The 23,590-nt window shown below is 50.0% G+C and overlaps 2 protein-coding genes across 2 annotated transcripts in view; both read right to left on the bottom strand.

The window, feature by feature from the left end:
* Nucleotides 1-3,830: 3,830 nt before the first annotated feature.
* CACFD1 (calcium channel flower domain containing 1) lies at nt 3,831-15,143 on the bottom strand. Its single transcript, XM_060250969.1, has 5 exons — nt 15,029-15,143; nt 9,485-9,557; nt 8,013-8,138; nt 6,528-6,635; nt 3,831-5,510 (listed from the first exon to the last, which is right to left on the bottom strand). The coding sequence occupies exons 1-5, from the start codon at nt 15,141-15,143 to the stop codon at nt 5,417-5,419; spliced, it is 516 nt and encodes a 171-aa protein (XP_060106952.1). The 3' UTR covers nt 3,831-5,416.
* A 3,670-nt stretch (nt 15,144-18,813) lies between these two features.
* ADAMTS13 (ADAM metallopeptidase with thrombospondin type 1 motif 13) overlaps nt 18,814-23,590 on the bottom strand; it is a 64,436-nt gene continuing 59,659 nt past the window's right edge. Inside the window, exon 31 of the mRNA XM_060250652.1 lies at nt 18,814-20,454. Within this exon, the coding sequence (XP_060106635.1) occupies nt 20,302-20,454 (153 nt within the window). The 3' untranslated portion in view covers nt 18,814-20,301. The remainder of the gene's footprint in view (nt 20,455-23,590) is intronic.

Below are 23,590 nucleotides of genomic sequence, written 5' to 3'. Positions count from 1 at the left end.
ATGTCCAAAATAGTCTGCTGAGGTACAGTAATTCCTAAGGTATAGTGCTTAAATACCTCCATTGTTGTCTAACTACTGGAGTATGTAAAACAACTTCTTAAAGGGCTCACACACATTTTCAGTTCTAAAGGATATATCGCTATTTACAGAATTCAAACACATTTCCCAAAAAGCATGAAAAGTCTAAACCTCTTGTAGGGCTCACACACATATTCTATTCCAAAATATTTCACAGTAATTTACAGAATTAAAACACATATTACAAGAAGCGTGAAAAATCATTGCAATTGTTTAAATCTTTGGGTTCCAGCGGATCTAATTTAAATATCCAAAAACATTCTCCCACCACAGGGTCTTACGTACATTCCCTGCCGTACACTGAATTGTGTCCTTCAAGATTTTTGTGACTTTGCACTGATTTTGTCTTATTGTACTTTGTCACTATTATAAGTATTTATTGATATAAAGATAACACATGAAGGAAATTAATCAGGAAGTCAATTAGTTCTTCCCTCCGGTGGAGCCAAGTCGGAGAGCTTTGACCGAAGGGCAGATGCTGCAGCTGGCAGCCCTCTCCACCCAACCCAGCAGAGCTTCTCAAAGCAGATCCTTTCTGTTTGCTTGACAAAAGCCAGGAAGGTGAGGGGGCTGCACGGTTTAAAGCTGATGTAGGCCATCAGCTGCAGTCTGTGGAAACCACAGCTGGCACAACACACACTGCTCAGGGCTCAACGGCACGTTCTGGGTTTGTGCCGAGTTGGGTTCCCCAGAGCCAAGTCACGTTCCTCACAGCCACCCAGCAGCTACAGGGACTGGGTTTTAAAAAATAAAAGAGCCCAAAGGTGCTCAGAACACCACCCCGTGGGGAGTTCTGTAAGGGTCAGAAGGACTCCTGCTCCCCCCCGCACAGGTGTTCTCCCATTCAGAAACAGTGCTTGGGGGGGGGGGGGGAGTTCTTTTGTCATTTTCTGCCTCTCCACATACACAGAATTCCCCAGGGTACTTTTGCTCTTGGTCTCCCAGAGGTGTGCAACAAATTCTTAGTGGTGCACCAACTCTGTATTTGCTTACTTCTCTTTGCCTCTCAAGCCCTTGACGGACCTTGATGTAAACCAAGCCCTTGATGTAAACCATGGTTTGTGACCGAGATGTTATTTGCGGATTGAAATGTCAGAACAAGCCAAAGTTGGTAAGAATGATGGTTAGCAAAACAACTACAAGCCCTAGTCTAAAATCTTGATTTGGCGCCAGCCAACAAACCCTGGTTTGCCAGGTTATCTGCATTCTGATGGCATAATTAACCAAAGTTTGATCAAGCCATAGTTTATCTTGATGTCTGAATGCAGCTGTAATTTTAATGTTCCTCTATACAAAAGATTCCCTCTCTCCAGAAAACCAGGAGTCACAGGAAATGGCAGTAGTCCACCCAGTTTTCTCCACAAAATGGTACTTTCCCAGGCAGGAACAGACAGGCCATTTAATTTAGCAGGAAAGTTCCCAAAAGCCTCTCAAGGGAAACCCAGATTGGGAATGGGCCAACCCCACACAGCTCCAGCCAAATTCAGAATTATGAGTCCATTCCAGTGAAAATGAAAGGAACAATAATAATGGGTCCCTCCCATAAAGTGCACTTTGGATCTCAGAAGTAGGTCAATGTTGTATCCTAGGATGCTTATTTTTGCATTTCAGAATATTTCCTTTGCATTTCAGAAAGTTTCCCCAAAGACTCCATCACAGAACCATGCGGGAAGCACAAATGTTTAAATCACAACTCTGGCTCCCGGGCTTGCTGGCTAAATTCTAAGGCAACACTGGCCTCAGAAACTAAAATGCCAGCAATTCCACGTGGCTCAAAAGGGTCCTCCTCTCACCAAGGAAACCCTCCCCTGCCTTATTACCACCGCATGTGATCAGTCTGTCATTTACCTGGAAACATTTCCCCCCCTTTCAACAGCCCTGAATAGCGAAGTTTTCAACAGGGTACTCCCTCAACCAAACCTTCATTTAAAAAGAGACAACCAGCTAAGCCAGATAGTAATGCCCATCTACACACACCACCCAATTTGTTTCCCTGACTAGTCAATAGAATAGATTCCTTTAAAAAAAAAAAACAGAAGACAGACGGGAAGGCAATGAGCTAATCCCAAAGCCTTCTGCTGCCTTCTCATTGACCCTCCCCAAAGCCTTAAGCCTGATCACTGGGGAAGCCCACCTCCCCCACTCAGCAAATGCACCAGTCCTTGTGGTTCTCCTCAGAGCTTATGCCAAGTGATGCCACTTTCTCTGCCTTTGCCACTTCCCACATGGCTGCTGCTCAGCAAGAGGCCACTTCTGGGAAGCCCTCTGGCCCACCTAGAGCCTGCGCCGACTGGCAGCAGCTCTGAGGCCTGTTCCACTTGTGCTGCACAAGATGCTGAGGACTGAGAATCGGGGCTTCCTGGATGCCCACCAGGGGTCCACTGTTGGTCTCAGGTGCTCCACAGTGGGAGGCAGGCCAGGCAAGGGAAAGGCAGAGACTCCCAGGAAAGCGGCCCGGCGAGAGCCAGCTGCCTTGAACAAGGTGCCTGTCTGAGGGAGAAACACCTGCAAGATGTGGGCAACAAGAGGCCCTCTCTCCCCTCACACTGACCTAAGGGCACCTCCATGCAATGAAGAAAAAGAGGCAGGCGGCCACTTGCAAAAAATTATTCCTGACTAGATGTTGTGTTTGTCGCCCCAGTGGGGACTCAAGACAGCTTGCACTGCTCCCTTCTCTTCCATTCATCCTCACAACCAGAGAGCCAGTTTGGTGTAGTGCGGACTCTTATCTGGGAGAACCGGGTTTGACTCCCCACTCCTCCGCTTGCACCTGCTGGCATGGCCTTGGGTCAGCCATAGCTCTGGCAGAGGTTGTCCTTGAAAGGGCAGCTGCTGTGAGAGGCCTCTCAGCCCCACCCACCTCACAGGGTGTCTGTTGTGAGGGGAGAAGATATAAGAGATTGTGAGCCGCTTTGAGACTCTTCGGAGTGGAGGGCGGGATATAAATTCAATATCTTCTTCTTCAACAACCCTGTCAGGTAGCTCAGGTTTGAGAGTGTGTGACTGTCCTAAGGTCACCCAGCAAGCTTCCCCGGCCGAGCGGGAGGTTTAAACATAGGCATCTCCCAGACCCTCATCTGACACTTAACCACTGTAGCCCGTGCATTAGCTGCAGCCTTGAGTCTGCCTAACTACAGCTCGCCTATAACTTTAACAGGAAAAAGTTAATGCCTAGATTGACTGACTAAGCAACACAGAGTGCCACTACTCTGCTTGCAAAAGCCACAATGGGTTAGGGAGCTCTACCAACACCTTACAAAGGTATGAGAAAGTTCTTGAGTCCTGGGGGGCCCAAAATGTCCCCTTCCCGCTGCCCCAGAGAGTTCAACTCTAGACAGGGTCACAGGGCCTGGCTGCTGAGCACCCTTCAGTTCCCTGCATTTCCCCCACCCAGGGTCAATGGGGCTGGTTACCGGATATTGTTAAAAGCACCGGAGAGAGAAAGGGTTGTGCGTGATCCATCCAGGCCAGCAGGCTGAGAAGCAGCTGCCGTTTTCCTGGGCAAGAAGTTCCAATAGAGGAAAAGGCAACTGTGCTGATTCAGCATCTCCAGGAACTGCAGAAGGCAGATCAGTGAAACAGGCTGACCGGAGGGCTGATCCAGGTGGAGGAAAATGGTACTAGCCCAGCTTCATCCACTCTCTGAAGTTTCAGAGGAAAAGAATAATTTGTTTATGAAAATTTTTGCCTGCTTTTCAACAAACCAAGAACACTTCTGTGCCATCTCTCGGTCTCTTTAGAAAGGAAACCTTTTGCCCACTACATTCTGTGGCAAATACTGGCCCCTGCTGGTGGAATACAACACTACAACCAGCACGTAAAATTCTCAAACATCTAAATCCTAAATTACCTTTTTACACCATTAAAGAAAGTGTTCCCAAGCGACAGAGGCCTATCTCCTTTCTTAGAAAGAAAGGGGCTTAACAAAAATAAAAAGCAATCATTTCCTAAGATGAAAGCACCAATGTCATGTGTTTCATACCCAAAGAGAATCAGAAATGTCCTAAATAAAGTCCTAAAGAATGAAATAATTACGTTGCCTAAAGCAAATCACCTGCAGGATGATGATAAACATCAATAAATGTAAACAAGAAGATAATTTATAAATCCAGTTCGCAGCTGAAAAAGAATTAAAATAGAAAACCTGAAAAAGAATCAAATCAAGACTTTCAGCTCCCCAGGTTAGGGAAGCTGTTCTTTAGAAAGGGCAACTAGAAACAGTGTGTTCAGTGCCTCAAAAGAATCCAAGTTCTGTGCTTTATAGCCAGGACTGGGGATGGGGGACACACTGATAAAGGCACTATAAACTGGAAGGATTGGGATGTATAATCCAAACACCTCCCTTAGCATTTCTGATCAGGTTTTTTTGGGGGGAGGGGGTGCTTTGATAGTCCCAAGACCCCAGTAAATGCCTACCTTTGGAGTTGATCCTGGTCCAACTCGCAAAATGTTCTGTTTTATTAAATAGTAAAAACTCTGTTCTCACTACGTGTTGGCGAAAATATTAAGCCCTAATTCCACAACACTACATAGCGCAGTCTTTAGGAGAGACTGAAAGAAATTCATGGGAAAACACAAACCAAGAATCCACAAGTTATGCCTCCCCCTAACGAAAAAAAATCTAATCAGCACTCCACCATTAAGTTCTAAAATTATGAAAATATCTCACTGAACACCTGCACCTGAAAGAAAGATAATTTTGCATTTTGCGCAAGAACACTCCCTTTAGGGGAGGGGAGCAAAGTTTCCAAAGTCTGCAGCCCCCAGAAGCCCCAACTGTGGGAGACCAGCAAGAGACAGCCTGGTTGCTCACAGATTCTCTTCTTAGCCATTAGAATCCTGGAGGTCAGTTGATACCATCCCTCCCCTCCCACTCCCAGTAAAATTCACAGCTGAGACTCAGAGTACAGCACCCGTTGATCCCAGAAGTACCACACTGAGCCCCCAAACTGGGAGGTGGTCAAGCAGCATATGAAGGTTTGTCTGAGAATACAGCCCCGTATTGTGACGAATGGGCTTTTCACTCTATTTGGTTCCAATACAACCTGAGAACTGAGTGGGGGTGGGGCGAAGGGAGAATTCCTGATTTGGCCCCTGCCCCTTAAAACTGCAGCATATTTGATTCACAGTGTTACATTTGTTCAGACTTCTGAGAGATGATTTGAGAAAGGAGTTAAGTTTCCTTCCATCCTTCCCAGTCCTGGAAAGAAAGTTTGGAAGAGCTTTTTAAAAAGTTCTGAGGTCAGTTTTACCACCGGCGGGGGATGCTCAGGACTAACTTCTTCCAAGTCAAGGTGGGAATTCCTGGCCTCCAAGCGAGTCCTTCTGAAGCGGGAGGTCACACAGGCTGCCCTTCGACTGGCCCTGTTGGCCCCTCTTCATTGGTCTGCTTGCGCAGCTGCTGCATCCTGGCGTAAGAAATGGCGTCTCCCCTGCAGAGGCAAAGCACAAGAGAATGGACAGCAGCCCCCTGCATGCACAGCCCCTGGCACCTGCACAAGAAGCCCATGAAACTGCCCTCTCCCTGGGGCCAGGCTCCCCCTTTGAGGTTCTGCCAAGCAGGGGCCTGGTGGGAGTCCAGAGACTGGCAAACAGCTGGCCTGGGAGGCGGCAGCTGGTGATGGGAGGTGCACTTAGGGCGACACCTCCTGGGCTTTCCCCAGCAAGAGATGTTCCCAGGGGCTTTGCCCTGGCCTGGACTTCCCTGGTGGTCTCCCCTCCAAGCACAAACCGAGGTGAAGCTCCCCTGGGCCACTGAGGGCCTGTCCTTTGCTGGGTCTCTTGCAAAGAATGCTGCACTACGGAATGTGGTCTGATCCTGACACTCTTCGTCTTTAGCAAGAGTGCCAAGGATCGTTTAGAGTAGGAGTGGCCAAACTGGCTTGGGAGTCACGTGTGGCTCTTTCACACTGACTCTGTGGCTCTCAAAGCCCCCGCTGCCCCGTTAGCTGGCTTGGAGAAAGCAGTTGTCTCTTTAACTCTCTTCTCCAAGCCCAACCAGCTGGTGCCTTGGAGAAGGCATTTAAAGTTGCTTTCTTTGCACCTCCCCTCCCCCTCTCTCCCCCATCTATTTCCTTCCTTCCTTCCCTCAAACATCTGATGTTCATGTCTTGCGGCTCTCAAACATCTGATGTTTATTCTATGTGGCTCTTACACTGAGCAAGTTTGGCCACCCTTGGTTTAGAGAGGCCAGCTGGGCTTCTGCTGTTCAGAGACCAGGTAAACGCATAAAATGAAATCAGTGGACCAGGAGAATACTAGTTTCAAAACATTCTTGCTATAAGCAATCTCTGCAATACTGGACCCTGTAAAAGGGACATCTGCGCTTAATGTTCTTTCCACGTGGATATGAGAACACTCACCCATATGTTAACAATCCCCCCTCCCCCCCCCCCCGGCATTTCTTCACTGCAAAGGATAAAGGGGCAGGGGAGCAAGTCGTCTCTTACTTTTTGCCCAGGGCTGAAAGTCCGTAGAGCACGCCTGTCGCAAACGCAATGGCATTCCCCAGCAAGGTGGTCAGAGTCAGGCTGAGTATGACTGGGAACACAGCCATCCTGGGGGAGGAAAAGAAACAGATGAGACCCCCCCGATGGTGCCCACCTGCAGCCGCCATCTGTACAGACACTCTGCCGAGACGTTTACCTCATAAAGAGCTTCCAAGACCTAGCAATCAAGTTCTCTAAAATCTGGAGACAGGGATGATAACAATACCCAACTCCAACCAAACTTGTTCAGGAGAAAAAATCAGACTGTAAAGTCCATCACAGTTGTTCTTTTTATTTCAAATATTTAACTGTCTTTCCAACAAGCATACTCCAGGTGGGCGGCCATGTTGGTCTGAAGCAGCCAAGCAAAGTTCAAGTCCAGCGGGGCACCTCTAAGGCCAACCAAGTTCTCTTCATTGTTTGCATGCACCTCGAAAGAAACTTGAAAGATGATCGAGATCAGTTCCCCTGGAGGAAATGGCTGCTTTGGAGGTGGGCTCCAGGACACTCTACCCTGCTGAGGCCCCTCCCCTCCCCAAACCTCACCCTTCCCAGGCTCCACCCCCAATTCTCCATGCTGACAACCCTATGGGGGGAAGAGGGGGAAAGAGGAAGGGGAGACCATAAAAACAACATTGTGGTGGCAGCTGTCACCGAAATAACATTTTAATCTGCTCAGCCAATTGGCTCTCCAAAGGCCAATCAGAAAGCCTGCTGGGCGGGAGCCCCAACTTGCCCTGCCCACTTTCTAAGAGCACTCGGTGGGCACCAGTGAAGGTGTTGGTGGCCCTCCTGGCACCCACGGGCAGCACCTGAGGGACCCCCTTGTTGTAAGGATTAGGCCATTCTTTGAAATGCTATAAAGGCTCCACTTGTCCTCAACCGACACAAACATCACTCATTTCTGATTGAAAACTTCCTGATTTCTGAAGTCTTGGGTCAAACTCCAGTTCACCAAGACACTGCAAATGCAAACCGGACTGTCTTGATTTTGTGGGGAGGAGAACTGCAGTTTGCCAAGGTACGTTCATGGCAGAGTCCCAGTAGCCCAAAACTTTCAGTCATGCCCTGCATCTGAGGGGGAGGAAGCGTGGCTGGTGGGGACATCTGAGAGGTCTGTCGTTATTAACCTGCCCAGAACGATGAAATTCCTTTCTCCAGGGCTGGCATTTGCGGGAGGCCTGCAGCCTTTGTCTCATGAAAGGCTGGGAGAGGGGGTCGCTGCTATCAGAACTGTTTTCTACATTGTGCTGCTCTTCATGCAACTTTTAAAATGGTTGATGTTTATGAAGATGTTTCTCCCCAGGAGGGGAGAAGCACCCTGCCCCCCCCCCCGTCCTCCAGCTCTTGCTTTCTCTGGGGACAAAGCCCTGCCCGGCAGCACTCCCCCCCCCCCCCCGCTCCCTCCCAAGGTGCTCCAACACGCCCTCTGGCACACTCACTCACCCGCAGTAGAAGGCGGCTTTCTGCCAGGACCGGAGCTTATCCGCCCTTGCCGACACAGCATTTGCAAACTCCACAAACTGGCAGCAGAAGGGTGCTTCGCAGAGGAAGAGAACAAAGGCATTCAACCTTTGGAACGAGAAAACCAGATTCAAAACCGGCACGGATCCATCCTTCCTGTCTCTACACTCATGCACATGTCCACTCCATTTCCCCAGCAATTAAGAGCCATCTCCTCCTTTATGAACCTACCTGCACACTCTGGACATCTTTGGAGGCCCTGCTTCAGCTGCCATCTGAAGCCAGCTAGGAGGCAACTGGAAAAAGGGCTTTCTTGGCTATGGCACCAAAACACTGGAACTCCCTCCCCAGGGACTTCTGCCTCCCTCTATCGGTATCTTTCGTCAGCGGGTGAAGATGTTTTTGTTTCATCTGGAGTACCCCCAATAACAATTCCTGGCCTTCCTTCTGGTCATTTATGTGTTTGTGATTGAAATATTAAATCTATTTTAATTGCTCAAGCATTTTACTTTTTTATGTTCACCTGATTGGGTCTTCTCTGCTTTGAGCAGGGGTGAACACAGTCCGAAGATTCCACTCTGGATTGCCCAGGTGAGTTCAGAGTAGAGCTGGGGGGGGAGGGAGCAGCCAAGAGGGGAAGGGGCGCTGACGGGCAACGGCTGGGCCTCTTGCCTCTATTCGGCTGTTTCTCCCCTGGAGACGTCTGCTTGTTCCCACCACCCGAGTAGACCCGCTCGCTTGCTTCACATACGCCATACTGGTCTGCGGCACTCAAGACATGGAAGCAGCCTTTAAGCACCTGGTAGCGCCATCTACATCCTGGACACTAGGAAGGGTGCCAGTTTTCACCAAAATGCTTTCCCACCCCCTCCTGGCATGCGCTTGCTGGTTTTTTAGACTGGAATCATTTATCATGCTGCTATTAAGCTTTAGATTAATTATTAGAACTTTTTTTCTTGTGATTTTATTTAATATTGATATTTTAACGTACCACTGCTGAAATGTGTACGTCAGGGGTGGCCAAACTGCATCTCAGGAGCCACATGTAGCTTTTTCACACATATTTTGTGGCTCTTGAAGCCCCCACAGCCCTGTCAGCCAGCTTGGAGGAAGCATTTCTCTTTTTAAATCACTTCGCCAAGCCATTTAAGGTTAAAGTTGCTTTCTTTCCACTTCTCTCTCCCCCATCTATTTGCCTTCCTTCCTTCCTTGCAGCTCTTAAACATCTGTCATTCATGTCTTGCAGCTCTCAAACATCTGACATTTATTCTCTGTGGCTCTTTCATTAAGCAAGTTTGGCCACCCCTGGTGTATGTTGTTCTCTGCAGTGCTGATAGCTGCCCGGAGCCCGCTTGCAGGACAGGGTGGAATAACCTCCCCCCCCTCAATAAACAAACAAACAAATAAGATGAAGCGAGCAAAGGACACACAAGGAGGGGACCCCAGTTACTTACATCATCCAAACTCCAGCTGCTACGTTGAGAGGATGGACAGTGATGCAGTTGAAGAGGCCGGCTGAGGCACAGGCTGAAGCGGGAAAAAGGAAGAGAGGGGGGTTAAGAGAGGTGCCCACAAACTGCAGCTGCCAGCCCAGTCGGAGGAAGGACACAGGATTGAGCAGCCAGCCTGGATCAGGGCAGGGCTGTCTGTCCACACTAATCAAATCCACACAGCCTGTATTACCTGGCCTGTACATGTAAGGCAAGTTGGTCCCATTTAGCATTTTCCAGAATTAATTCTGGTTTCACCCGTTCCAGAGGCACAGGTGGGCATATGCTGTCAGCACCTCCAGGGATCCTGAACTTCACCAGCTCTTTATCACCCACCCTCCTTGAAGCAGACCTCTGCAGCCACCAGGACTAGAAACTTGGTGTTCTAAAGTTGAAAGCAAAAAGGCTGGGAATTTGGATTTTGTGCCCCGTGTTATATTCTATGCCCTTGCCAATATACAGCATGCATCCAACCCAGGACATGGGCAATAAATTCAGGTCAGCCTACTTGAGGCAGGTTACAGGCTAGTACAGTAGACAGAGTGCTGGGTTCAAATGCTACTCAATGTCAAACTGGACAAGGTACTGCAAAATACGGAGAGAGTCAGTGTATGACTCCCTGGTATGCTCCTTCTTGATAAAATGGAAGCTACAAGATCCCCTAATTGAGATCAGGTCCACAGCACAGTCCAAGAAATTTCTCCTTCTTATGCCAATATCCTGACCTCTGTCTCAAGAGTTGCTCTTCGCCCAATTGGAAAGGGATGAGGGGCAAACCATCTCTTGCAACTGGGAAAAGCTTCTAAGAGGTTTACTAGAATCGAGACACTCAATTCTAGTCTCAATTCTAGTAAACCTCTTAGAAGCTTTCCCCAGTTGCAAGAGATGGTTTGTCCCTCATCCCTTTCCAATTGGGCAAAGAGCAACTGTGTTTTCTGTGGTCCCAGAAGGTAGGACCAGAACCAGTGGGTTGAAATTAAATCCAAAGAGTTTCTGGCTCAACATTAGGAAGAACTTCCTGACCATTACAGCGATTCCTCAGTGGAACAGGCTTCCTCGGGAGGTGGTGGGCTCTCCTTCCTTGGAGGTTTTTAAACAGAGGCTGGAGGTTTTTAAACTAGGAACTGGAATAAAAACTGCCATCCCTATGAGATATCATGATGTGAGATGGCTAGGCTGGGCAATATGTGATGTCATGGTAATCGGAGTGCTGTTGAGTTGTCTGTTTATAAAATATTTTTCCCTGTATCTTATTGTTTTATTATATGTCTCCCACTCAGTATCAGCTCTGCAGCATATGACGTCCTGCTTTGCAGAGGCTGCCAAGCTATTCGGCCTAGAAGTTAGCCTGAAGAAGACAGAAGTTCTCCACCAGCCTGCACCCCAGGAAGATTATCACCCTCCCTGCATCACTGTGGGTGAATCAGTTCTGAAGACAGTCCAGCAGTTCAGCTACCTGGGGTGCATCATCTCCTCAGATGCCAAGATCGACAAGGAGATTGACAACAGACTGGCAAAGGCAAACCGTGCATTTGGCCGACTGCACAAAAGAGTGTGGAGCAACAAGCATCTGAAAAAAGGCACAAAGATCAATGTTTACAAAGCGGTTGTGATGACAACCCTCATCTACGGCTCCGAATCGTGGGTTTTATACCGTCATCACCTGCGACTCCTTGAGCGCTTTCATCAGCGCTGCCTTTGCACCATCCTCAACATCCACTGGAGTGACTTTGTGACCAACACTGAAGTCCTCAAGCGGGCGGAGGTTACAAGCATCGAAGCACTGCTGTTGAAGACGCAGCTGCGCTGGGCAGGGCATATTTCTAGGATGGAAAACCACCGCCTTCCCAAGATTGCTCTGTATGGCGAACTTTCCACCGGCCATCGAAATAGAGGGGCACCAAAGAAGAGGTACAAGGACTCCTTGAAGAAATCCCTTGGCACTTGTCGCATCAACCATCACCAGTGGTCTGACCTAGCCTCAGATCGCAAAGCATGGAGGCACACCATCCACCAGGCTGTCTCTTCCTTTGAGAACGCACGCATAGCTGGTCTTGAGGACAAAAGGAGATTGAGGAAGAATCGCACTGCTACAGCACCAACCCCAAATCAGACTTTTCCCTGCAGCCACTGTGGCCGGATCTGCCTGTCCCGCATTGGTCTTGTCAGCCACCAGCGAGCCTGCAGCAGACGTGGACTACTGCACCCTTCTTAAATCTTCATTCGCGAAGTCAAGCCGAGAGAGAGAGAGATATGGTGTACTCTGCCCTGAGCCGTACGGGGAATGGGTGGAATAGAAATTTACTAAAATAAAATAAAATAAAATAAATAAAGTCTAGATGGCCATCTGACAGCAATGAAGATCTTGTGAATTTAGAGGGAGGTGTTTGTGAGTTTCCTGCATTGTGCAGGGGGTTGGCTAGATGACCCTGGAGGTCCGTTCCAACTCTCTGATTCTATGATGTTGTTTTCAAGCCTCTCCTCAAATGAAACAGGGTCTCTCACACCACCACAATAGGTAGCACAGTAACACTGTGTGTGCCCATGAAAGGTGACACCCAGAATTAAACCTTTTTGGTCTTAAAGGTGCCACTGGACTCAGATGTTGTTCTTTTCCCCGAAAGTCTGTCAGCCTAACTTTTGCCCCTGCTCGTATGCCATTAAAAGCAGACAATCCATAAAATTTAGCAAGTAAAACTTTTCTCAATAGGGAGATCAACGTAAGTTTACCCATCTTTGGCTGTTAAAGGCAGAGAAGCCAGGCCAGTTCAAAAATGCCCAGCCCTGGCAATGCTGTTTTGTGCTTCCGCAAATACCCTCTGCCGTGGGGTCTGCAATGGAACGGGAGGTGCTTTCCAACAGCTTTGCTCCAAGCCAGGCCCTCATTAAACTTGCACAAAGTCTTCTGTATCCGATACCCGCTCTGTCCCCTTTGGAGTAGTCAGCAGGTAACTTTATCCCACTAGCAGAGAAGCTGCCATGGGCTGGGTTTGCAAAGAGCTCATCTGCTGAATGCACAAAAAAAGAGAGAGAGAAATCCAGCCTCAAAACAAAAACCATAATGGGCTCTGCCCTGGAATCACAAACACTGGAGGTGGGAAAGGTCTGCGTGGCTGCTGGGCTCCGAACCTTCAGCTACGGCTCCTCCTCTGCTGGGCAGGCCCAATCTGGCCTCAGGGGCTGAAACTTCTGCTCATGCGGGGAAGTTCTTGCCAAGTCAGGCCAGTGGGACAAAGCTCAAAGTACTCCAGGATGGAGCTAAGCTTCTGGTCTAGTTTCACTGGGCTTAGAAAACACTGATGTTCACAGCAGACACCCCCAATGCCTCATGCTGAAGGAAGCAAAGACAATTATCCACCTTGGGTTGGAACAGCCTCCCATGCCCAGGCCAGAAACAGGTCTGAAAATGGCATCCTTGTGTCAAGTTCGCCTCTCTCAGACACAAAAGCCCAGCTCTCACGTCAGGATGGCAGCAGAGCAGGGAAACACACACACACATCCCTGGCTGCCGCTGAGGAGGAAGCTCAACCCATCTACCTGGAGGCAAAAACTTGCCCATGATACTCTAGCAAGAGAACAACCAAGTTTAGTTCTGGCTCTGAACTTCCGAAGGATGCAGGCACAACATCTGAATCTCTGCTCTGCCATGGAAACTGGCTGGGTGACCCTTGCAGCCTGGCCTACCTCTCAAGGCTGCAGTGAGGAGAACAACATAAGCCACTATGGGATGCCTCTGGGGAAGAGGGACAAACAGAGGAAGGAAATAAATGACGTTCCTCAGGTAGAGGAAAAATCCCTGCTCATCTCCCCCAACTGGTCAGCCTTTTCAATACAGACACACAAATCTTTTTAAAAGTTTGCCTTTCACACAGAAATGAGCCCTGAATTGCAAACCCGCCTAACACTCCGTCACCCCTTGGTGTGACCAAAGAACAGAACTGGGGATGTGGATGCAGGGTTGGGGTCACACTGAGAGAAGCATGAGCCAAGCAGCTCTCAGCCTCTGGGCATTCAGGGTACAGCTGCATCTGGGGGGAGGGGGGGTTGATGTATGGCTGAAACCTGCCTCTACTCCCCCTGCACCTGTCTTTGCTATTGCTAATAAAGGTTACTCATCTACTTGCTTAATTTCTATGCCCTGTTCCTCCCAATGGGGACTCTGGTTGGGTGGAAAGATGGCATGCAATCTTCAAATAAGTAATAAGAAAACAAACCTTGCTTTTGCCCATCTGATTGCATGTAAGTTTTTTAGTGGACAATAAATATTGTCCTGAGCCGCCTCTTTCCTAGGAAGGGCCAGCCAGAAGAAACTAACTTCAGCAACAGAGACCACGACACCCTGGCATGGATGGCCCAGAGTGAGGGGTAGGGAATGTTGGCTCTAAAGATGTTTTTTGCCTACAACTCCAGCCATTGGCCATGCTGGCTGGGGCTGATGGGAGCTGTAGGCAAAAAACATCTGGAGAGCCAACGGTCCCTACCCCTGGCCCAGAATAACCTGATCTCATGGGTCCTGCTGAGTTCTTGGATGGGAGGGAGACCTCCGAGGAGAAGTTGGGAGTTGCTGCGGAGGCAGGCAGTGGCAAGCCCCATCAGGCAGCTGTGCCCCCTCCAGAGCCACAACTGCAGCCCTGCAAGGGAGGCCGGCCGGCCAAGCTGGGGGCCCTCCAGATGGCCCTGCGGTGACTCCGAGGGGAGGGCCCGACGGACCCAGTCGGGTTTCCCAGCCTGCTTGGGAGGGCAGTGGAAAGAGCAGCTGTAGCTCCCCAGGAGGCCTGCAAGGCAACTGCTCAGGTAGGGCAGGAGTGAGTCTAGGCAAGCTGAACTGAGCCTACCTGCCTGGCACCTCTGACCCGCCTGGCTGGGAAGAAGATGATGATTTTGGATTTATATCCCACCCTATACTCTGAATCTCAGAGCGGTCACAATCTCCTTTACCTTCCCCCCCACACACAACAGACACCCTGTGAGGTGGGTGGGGCTGAGAGGGCTCTTACAGCAGCTGCCCTTTCAAGGACAACTCCTGCCAGAGCTATGGCTGACCCAAGGCCATTCCAGGAGCTGCAAGTGGAGGAGTGGGGAATCCAACCCGGTTCTCCCAGATAAGAGAGCTCTGGCTGACCCAAGGCCATTCCAGCAGGTGCAAGTGGAGAAGAGGGGAATCAAACCGGGTTCTCCCAGATAAGAGTCCACTCACTTAACCACTATGGCTGACCCAAGGCCATTCCAGCAGTTGCAAGTGGAGGAGAGGGGAATCCAACCCGGTTCTCCCAGGTAAGAGAGCTCTGGCTGCCCCAAGGCCATTGCAGCAGCTGCAGGCGGAGGAGCGGGGAATCCAAGGCGGTTCTCCCAGCCAGAGTCGGCGCCCTTCCCCACTGCGCCCAAGTGGCTCGGAAGCAGCGGGAGCAGGCGAGAGGCCGGCCCCGGGCGGAGGGGAGCCGCGCAGGTGCTGCAGCGCGGCCGGCCAAGGGAAGGCCCGGCGGGCTCCAGCCAGGCGCCGCTACTCACACAGGCCGCCCAGGACGCCGGCCAGCCGGCACAGCCAGCGGTACCACCAGGTGACGCCCTCCTCGTCCACCTCCGCGCCCCGCGACGCTCCCGCCGGCTCCTCCGGGGCGCTCATGGCCGCGCCAGGCAGGGGGACGCCGCCGCCGCCTCCTCCTCCTCCCGGCCGGCGGGCGGACAAGGCAGCCTCCCCCTCCGCGCTGCGTCACCGCCCGGCCCGGCCCGGGGGGGGGGGGGGAGGAGGAGCCTCCCCGCTGACCGTGCCCGGGCAGCAACTCTGCAGAAGAGCTTGCAGGGCGCCAGAGGCTCCAGCCCTCGCCGGGTTCAGCTGGGGCGTGGGAACGGCCCCAGTTCCGAAGGAGGGGCCAGCAGGCCTTGGCTTAGCCAGTTTGGTGTAGTGGTTAAGTGTGCGGACTCTTATCTGGGAGAACCGGGTTGGATTCCCCACTCCTCCACTTGCACCTGCTGGAATGGCCTTGGGTCAGCCATAGCTCTCTTATCTGGGAGAACCGGGTTTGATTCCCCACTCCTCCACTTGCAGCTGCTGCAATGGCCTTGGGTCAGCCAGAGCTCTCTTATCTGGGAGAACCGGGTTTGATTCCCCACTCCTCCACTTGCAGCTGCTGGAATGGCCTTGGGTCAGCCATAGCTCTCTTATCTGGGAGAACCGGGTTTGATTCCCCACTCCTCCACTTGCAGCTGCTGGAATGGCCTTGGGTCAGCCATAGCTCTCTTATCTGGGAGAACCGGGTTTGATTCCCCACTCCTCCACTTGCAGCTGCTGGAATGGCCTTGGGTCAGCCATAGCTCTCTTATCTGGGAGAACCGGGTTTGATTCCCCACTCCTCCACTTGCAGCTGCTGCAATGGCCTTGGGTCAGCCATAGCTCTGGCAGGAGTTGTCCTTGAAAGGGCAGCTGCTGTAAGAGCCCTCTCAGCCCCACCCACCTCACAGGGTGTCTGTTGTGGGGGAGGAAGGTAAAGGAGATTGTGAGCCGCTCTGAGACTCTTCGGAGTGAAGGGCGGGATATAAATCCAATATCTTCTTCTTCTTCTTCTTCCCCCTGGCTGGACGCCCCGGCTGGCTGCGGAGACGCTGCCTTCCTCGCCTGCCCTGCAGATGTGAACGGGGCCTGCTGAGGAGCGTCTCCTCACCTGCACATGCCTGGGCCCCGAGTCTAGGGTTGCCAATCCCCAGGTGGGGGCAGGGGATCCCCTGGTTTAAAGACCCTCCCCCCGCTTCAGGGTCTTCAGGAAGCGGGGGGAGGGGAGGGAAATGTCTGGTGGGAACTCTGTTATTCCCTATGGAGATTTATTCCCATAGAAAATCATGGAGAATTGATCCACGGGTATCTGGGGGGCCTGTTTTTTGGGGTGGGGGCACCAAATTTTCCGTATAGCATCTAGTGCCTCTCCCCAAAATACCCCCCAAGTTTCCAAACGATTGGACGAGGGGGTCCCATTCTATGAGCCCCAAAAGAAGGTGCCCCTATCCTTCATTATTTCCTATGGAAGGAAGGCATTGAAAAGGTGTGCTGTCCCTTTAAATGTGATGGCCAGAACTCCCTTTGGAGTTCAATTATGCTTGTCACAGCCTTGATCTTGGCTCCACCCCTAATGTCTCCTGGCTCCACCCCCAAAGTCCCCAGATACTTCTTGAATTGCACTTGGCAACCCTACCCGAGTCCAGAAAAGTAAAGGTTGTCCCCTGTGTGACCGCCAGTCGTTTCTGCATCACAACGTTTGCACGGCAGACTTTTGACGGGGTGGTTTGCCATTGCCTTCCCCAGTCCTCTACACTTTCCCCCCAGCAAGCTGGGGACTCCTTTGACCGACCTCGGAAGGATGGAAGGCTGAGTCAACCTCGAGCAGGCTGCCTGAAAACCCAGCTACCACCGGGGATCGAACTCAGGTCATGAGCAGAGTTTAGGACTGCAGTACTGCAGCTTTACCGCCCACTCACCATTTGTGCTCTCTCCCCCTTTCCCCAGGTTGGCTGGAGGCTGCCTAGCCATCCAGAATCTGCTTTCTCATGGCCTCCTGACATTTTGAAATACATTTTTGTATGTCAGACCCCCCAATTCTTATCTCAGTAAGGTGCAGCTAAGTTCTGGGATTGTCTGGGAGAAGTTGTTTCCCATGGAGTTTCCTCCAAAGGGAGGCGTATCTGTGCCTGCAGCACAATCTCCAGCATTAACCAGAAGGCTTCAAAGGCAGGCATGCTGCACCTTCCCTACAAGGCGAAATTAAAATAGGGGCTCAGGAGCCACACGAGGCCCTTTGACACACCGCCTGTGGCTCTTCCCCTGTGGCACCTGCACCACACTTCAGGAAAGCTTTTATCTTTGGATTTCCTTGAAATAATAACAACCGAGTTTTTTAAAATGTGGTGGGTGGGTGTCCAGATACCTGCCGGCTTTCATTTCCACAGGGTTTGTGCTGGAAAACTCTTAATGGATCAGGTCTATCTACCTTCCATTGCATGGCAGACCAAAGTTGCCTTTTGATCACATATCCCAGTGGGGCTACATCTGGTGCTGCCTGTTCTTCTGGCTGGGAAGGGGAGAAATCCCCACTGGACTGGGCCCCACTGTCTTTATCTCTTCCCTCTTCTGCCCCAAAAACAATGCCCCGAGCACCTCCATTCCTCCAGGAGCTGGGCCACACGCAGCCTTCAGGTGGCCCAGTGGATGGAGTTTGCTGCTCTTCAGGGATTGGGGTCAGAAAGAAATGTGACAGCCCTGATCTGGATGGCCCAGGTGAGCCCAACGATCTCCTCAGATCTTGGAAGAGAAGCACTCTGGCAAGTACTTGGATGGGAGACCTTGGAATACCAGAGGGGGTAGGCAGGGGCAGGCTTTATTTGGCCACCTCTCTGAATATCCTCCAGTCCCCCAGTAGGGGTCAGTCACCAGAAGCCACCATGACTTCCAAGTGCACGCACACACACGCATATTTTTGAAAATACACAAATACCTTCCCACCAAAAAAGAAATAAATGTGATAGCCTGGATACCTTCTGCTCACTACGATAATTCCATGGTTCAGTCTTTCAATTTCCCATATAAATCAGCCCTTTCAGGAACAATCCGGGCTTCCTGGTTAGCCTGCATTTAGGATACACAATGCAAACATGTTTGGCATGCACATTCTGCAGTTTTAGGCACATCTGTACACCTACTGCTGTATCCTTATAATGTAGTTCAGTGAAGCTGTCGATGCAGTCAGAAATTGCTCAGTTGCAGACTAACAGGCTGAGTCTAATATCACAGTTTTACTGGCATCCCCAAGGGCTGTGGGGGTGTGCATTGACTGAGCATTCCGGAAAAGCAGCAGAGGGGGTAAACTGAGGGAGACTGACAGCATAATCTAAACAAGATTAAAACCCATGTGAATGGAAGTCAATGACGTTAGAAGTGTGTGACTAAGTTTAGAATAGCTCTGTAAGTGGCATGCTGAAGGTCACACTCAGGCCCAGAGCTAGGGGTTCTGCCACTCCCGGCAGACCTGCGCCATGCCCCCCCCCCAGCTCCATTTCAGTTTTTTTCAGGTGCGTGGTGTGATGACATCACTAGTGATGCTATCGTGCAGGGCAGCGTAAGGGGGGGGGGGAGAGCGACAGGCAGAGCACAAGAATACTATCGTGCTGCTGCTTTCCCCTTGCACCGTCTGGCCTCTTCCAAGGAAGCCTCCAAAGAGTGTGGTGGCTGCTTTCGGCTTGAAAGAGGCCAGGCGGCACTAAAACACCGCACTGTCAAGCATGGGATTTTAAAATAACCAGTCCTTGGATTTTGAAACAAAGTTAGGTTTATTGATAATCCATGTGGCTCATTCCAGCTGAAGATTGGGACTGATACTTTGTAACACTAGAATACAAGCTTTAAAATGGTACACCAAAGGTTCTATAAACAATTCTACATTCACATGTGAAATTCACACTCTGGGTTCCTTATCTCTATTGCGGCTATCGCATCCTGGGTTCAGGCCTTGCTAGGCCTGGGAACAAGTCCCAGGAGGTCTTATCTTCAAAGAGGACATTCCTGCATCTGTTAGTAAAAGTGAAAGAAGAAAGGTGGGGGTTGCTACTTTGATGTGCTCACATTTTAACTTTGGATTAGTAACATTTCTACCATCTAAATTTTCTAGCATCAGAATAACAATTCTAAGGTCTGACTTCAGCAATATAGAATGGGTGTACAATGCTTGACACGCACTCTTCGGAAGCTTCTAAGGAAGCCTCCAAAGATTGTGGCAGCCGAGCAGTGCCTTCCAGCCAGGGAAAGGGTAAGGGGGCGCCCCCAGGTGAGGTAGCACCCTAGGTAGCCGCCTACCCCCACGCGCCAGCCCTGGTCAGTGACACAGACGGCCAAACATTAGGATTTTTCCCGAGGGTTGTTTCCTCTGGGTCTGATCCTGTTGGGAAGCAAGTTTTTTCTTGTTTCCCCACAGTGTTATAGAACATTCATGCACTTCCCAGGTTTTCCAGTTTTTCGTCTTTCCCAGAACCCACTTTGCTGCAAAATTTTGGAAAAGATCACGGCACAGCCTGGATGGCTGATGTGGGGATGGGAAAGCTCAGATTTTCCTGGCCCCACCAATGCGGCAGTAATTTTCCCTGCCCCATTCCTGTAGCAACCATTTCCCCCCTCCACTCCTGTGGGGGTGTCTTCTTTGTTTTCTAAAATCAGTAACTGAGTATTGTTTGAAGAATCTGCATAACAAAGTTTTCAGTGTTAAGTCTCCTTTCATGGCAGAGGCGTGCTTTTCCCCTTATATCTCCACAATGAAAGGAGCTGGAGGCCTACCTTTTAAAATGAAAGGTAGGGATTCAGAGAGAACCCGATAAACAGATTATCACAAAGTTGCATAATGGTCAATTGCCAATTTTTAAAAAATAAGAAAGCCCTGGTGATGTGTCGGGGGTGGGGGGAGATGGGAGGGGAGGGCTCTTGCCAGGAACTGGGGCAGGAAAACGGGAACTCTGCCACCTTGTGGATGCCCTGTTCCCACTGTGCTGCATCAGGAGTCTCAGTAGCAAAGGAGAAACCACCCAACCCAAACCCCATATAGAAAATGCCTTGGAGTCTCCCTTGCTGCCTCCACTTCCGCAACTATTGATCCCTAGAAGGGGGATGGGGTTGCTGCCTATTTGCAGGATGTTTCTCCATCCTGCAAGAGAATCCACCCCGTCAACATCCCTCCCTTGCTGCTGCACAGCCTCCAAGGTGGTTATCCAGTGGTTATTTCCTCCACAATAATAGCAGGACCACTGGGGGTTTATTGGGGTTCCACGATCCAGTACTCTGTTTGGAAACGGCTATTGGCAAAGTCTTTGTTAAATTCGATCTCTGCCCGGTTCCCTGTCGATTCCCAGTAAAAGAGCTGGTTTCCATAGAAGACTGAGGTCTTCATGTTGTTCACATCTCGAATCTAAAGAAAGGAAGGTGTCAGTCAGCCAGTCTTCTCAGACCGTCTCTTCCCATCTCTTTGTTGGCAGTGCTGTCTGTGCACAAATGTAAACCCATTTAGCTGTCATCCTGCCCTCCAATAAATTCACACAGGACCCTTCAAGCATTTTGCAGCTGCTTTGCTAGTTATGTGTGGAAAACAAAGGCTGGATCTCAAAACACATCAGGACTCTGAATCCATGGGTGACTCCGCAGGAAGGTGGGCCAGCATCCTGTGCTCTGCAAACCACCAGCTTTGCTGTGAGAGATATACTTGGGGGAGGGGTGAAGCAGGACAGACCATCCCTTTAACTTACCAAGAACATTCTGGGTGGGCTGCTGCCCTGGGGGGCGCACAATCAAGTGGCTTCTCTGGTGGTACATCATACTGCTGAGCCTGCCTCTCTTGCCATCATCAGCTTGGCAGGGCCTAATGCGAGTGGCCCCTGGGGCATCAGCAGCACTCGGGGCCCACTTGGCTCAGTTTCTGCCAGGGTTGTTTTGAGTATCAGCCAGTGTGGTGTAGTGGTTAAGAGTTCTGGACTAGAGCCTGGGAGACCAATCCCCTAGAAGCTTAGTGGGCGAAGCCAACTCATGGGGCTCTTGTGGGGGGGAAACAGAGAGGACTGATGTGAGTCCCCACTGGGAAGAAAGGTGGTAGACAAGTACACTAAATAAATCCCAATCTACCCTTGGGGGTCAGTACTTCTGGCAAGAGTCTCAGCACCTTCATCAGACTACAATTCCCATGATCCTCTGGAGGAAGCTGAAACAATTTGCCCGGCCTGGGCAGCCCAGTCTTGTCAGATCTCAGCCCCTGCTAGTGCTTGCATGGGAAACCAAGGAAGTCCAGGGTTGCTATGCAGAGGAAGGCAATGGGGCTGGCTGCTTGGCACGCTGAAGGTCCCAGGGTCAGTTCCAAGCATCCAGTTAAAAGGACCACATCGGAGGTGATAAAATCATAGAGTTGGAAGGGACCTCCAGGGTCATCTAGTCCAAACCACTGTACAGTGCAGGAAACTCACAAATACTTCCCTGCACACACACTAAGTGACCTTTGTTCCAAGCCCAGAAGATGGCAAAAAGAGGGTGGGGGGGGGGGGGGACTTTGCAGAATCCCTGGCAAAACTGGCCTGGAGAAAAATTGCTGCCTGACCCCAAAGGAGCAAACAGCATTTCCCTGGGCGTGCAAAAAGAGGCCACAAGAACTAAGCACTGATGCAGCCCCTCCTGCCCTCCCTCTCATGATCTGCCCAAGTTCACAGAATCAGCATTGCTGTCAGATGGCCATCGAGCCTCTGTTCAAAAACCTCCAAAGAAGGACAGCCCACTAACTCCTGTTCCACTGAGGAACTGCTTTAATTGTCAGGAAGTTCTTCCTAATGTTGAGCTGGAAACTCTTTTGATTTAATTTCAACCCATTGGTTCTGGTCCTACCTTCCGGGGCCAGAGAAAACAATTCCACACCACCCTCTCTATGACAGCCCTTCAAGTTCTTGAAGATGGTGATCATATCACCTCTCGGTTGTTTCCTCTCCAGGCTAAAGTTTCCTCTCCATACCCAGCGCCTTCAGCCTTTCCTCACCAGACTTGGTCTCCAGACCCCTCACCATCTTTGTTGCCCTCCTCTGGACACATTCCAGCTTGTCTACATCCTTCTTAAATTGTGGTGCCCAAAACTGAACACAATACTCTAGGTGAGATCTAACCAGAGTAATATAAAGCAATACTATCGCTTAACGTGATTTGGACACTATGCTTCTGTTGATAGTTGATACAGCCCAAAATTGCATTGGTCTCCTTAGCAACCACATCACACTGCTGACTCAGTGTTCAGTGTAGGGTCCACTAAGACCCCTAGATCAGGAGGGGGAGTTCTTTTAGTACCCTTGGATGCAGTTCATCTGGCCCCAAGGACTTTGTTTCATTTAAAGAAACTAGGTGTGTATGTACCACCCCCTGCAACTCCCTTCATCATGTGTTCATGCCATGTTGAGCACCGTTTTCTTTGCAAGAGAAGGCTGAGGAAAAGAAGGGATTGAGCAGTTCCGCTCTCTCTTCATCACCAGTTACAATTTCAGTTTCTTGTCCCCGCAATGTGCCTACCATGTCCTTGCTCTTTTTCTAAATTAGTCTAAACTCTGCAAGTCTCTTCCCTCATCATGTATTCATGCCATGTTGAGCACCATTTCCCTTGCAAGAGAAGGCTTGTCAGGCTCTGTAACCCTATCATACTGAAATTATAAAATACTAAGTTTGCACCTTCACTCCCTGTTGTTTTGCGAATAATGTCTTTGTTCAGAGATTGCTTTGATGTAGATTCCATAAGACCCAGAAACACCCTTGCCAAGGTATTAGTCTCAATTTCTGTTTCAAGCTATGAGTTTCCAATAAAGTATTACATTGTCTCAAATGAATACAGCCTTGAGTCTCCATCGCCTGACATTTTATGTCAGGCTCTGTAACCCTATCATACTGAAATTATAAAATACTAACCAAATGGACTTTTCTATACTAACCCCTGGCCTTTGTGATATTGTAGTCACCATGCATATCAAAGGGGACGTTTGAAGTGTTAACTTTGTTTAGGTTGTGAAGGGAGCAAAGGAATGTGACCGTTAATAGATACCGCCGCTGGCCAGCATCTTCCCAGAGGCTAGGAGATAAGCAGAGGCTCTCGTGTGAAAGCTTGCACCTTCACTCCCTGTTGTTTTGAGAATAATGTCTTTGTTTAGATAGTGCTTTGATGTAGATTCCATAAGACCCAAAACACCCCTGCCAAGGTATTAGTCTCAATTTCTGTTTCAAGCTATGAGTTTCCAATAAAGTATTACATTGTCTCAAATGAATACAGCCTTGAGTCTCCATCGCCTGACAAGGCTGAGGAAAAGAAGAGATTGAGCAGTTCTGCTCTCTCTTCATCACCTGTTACAATTTCAGTTTCCTGTCCCCGCAATGGGCCTACCATGTCCTTGCTCTTTTTCTAAATGAGTCTTTTTTTATTTCTCAAATTTTTAGAAACCTGTTTTTGGAGCCACCTTGGCTTCTTTGGCCTCCTCCCATTTTTCCTTCTCATAGGAATCATTTGTGATTGTGCCGTCAATATTTTGCTTTTAAGA

This window comes from Heteronotia binoei, chromosome 12 (genome assembly GCF_032191835.1).
Source record: "Heteronotia binoei isolate CCM8104 ecotype False Entrance Well chromosome 12, APGP_CSIRO_Hbin_v1, whole genome shotgun sequence".
Lineage (NCBI taxonomy): Eukaryota > Metazoa > Chordata > Lepidosauria > Squamata > Gekkonidae > Heteronotia > Heteronotia binoei.
The sequence above is the reverse complement of the archived record's forward strand: the minus strand, read 5'-3'. Positions and strand labels throughout refer to the sequence as shown.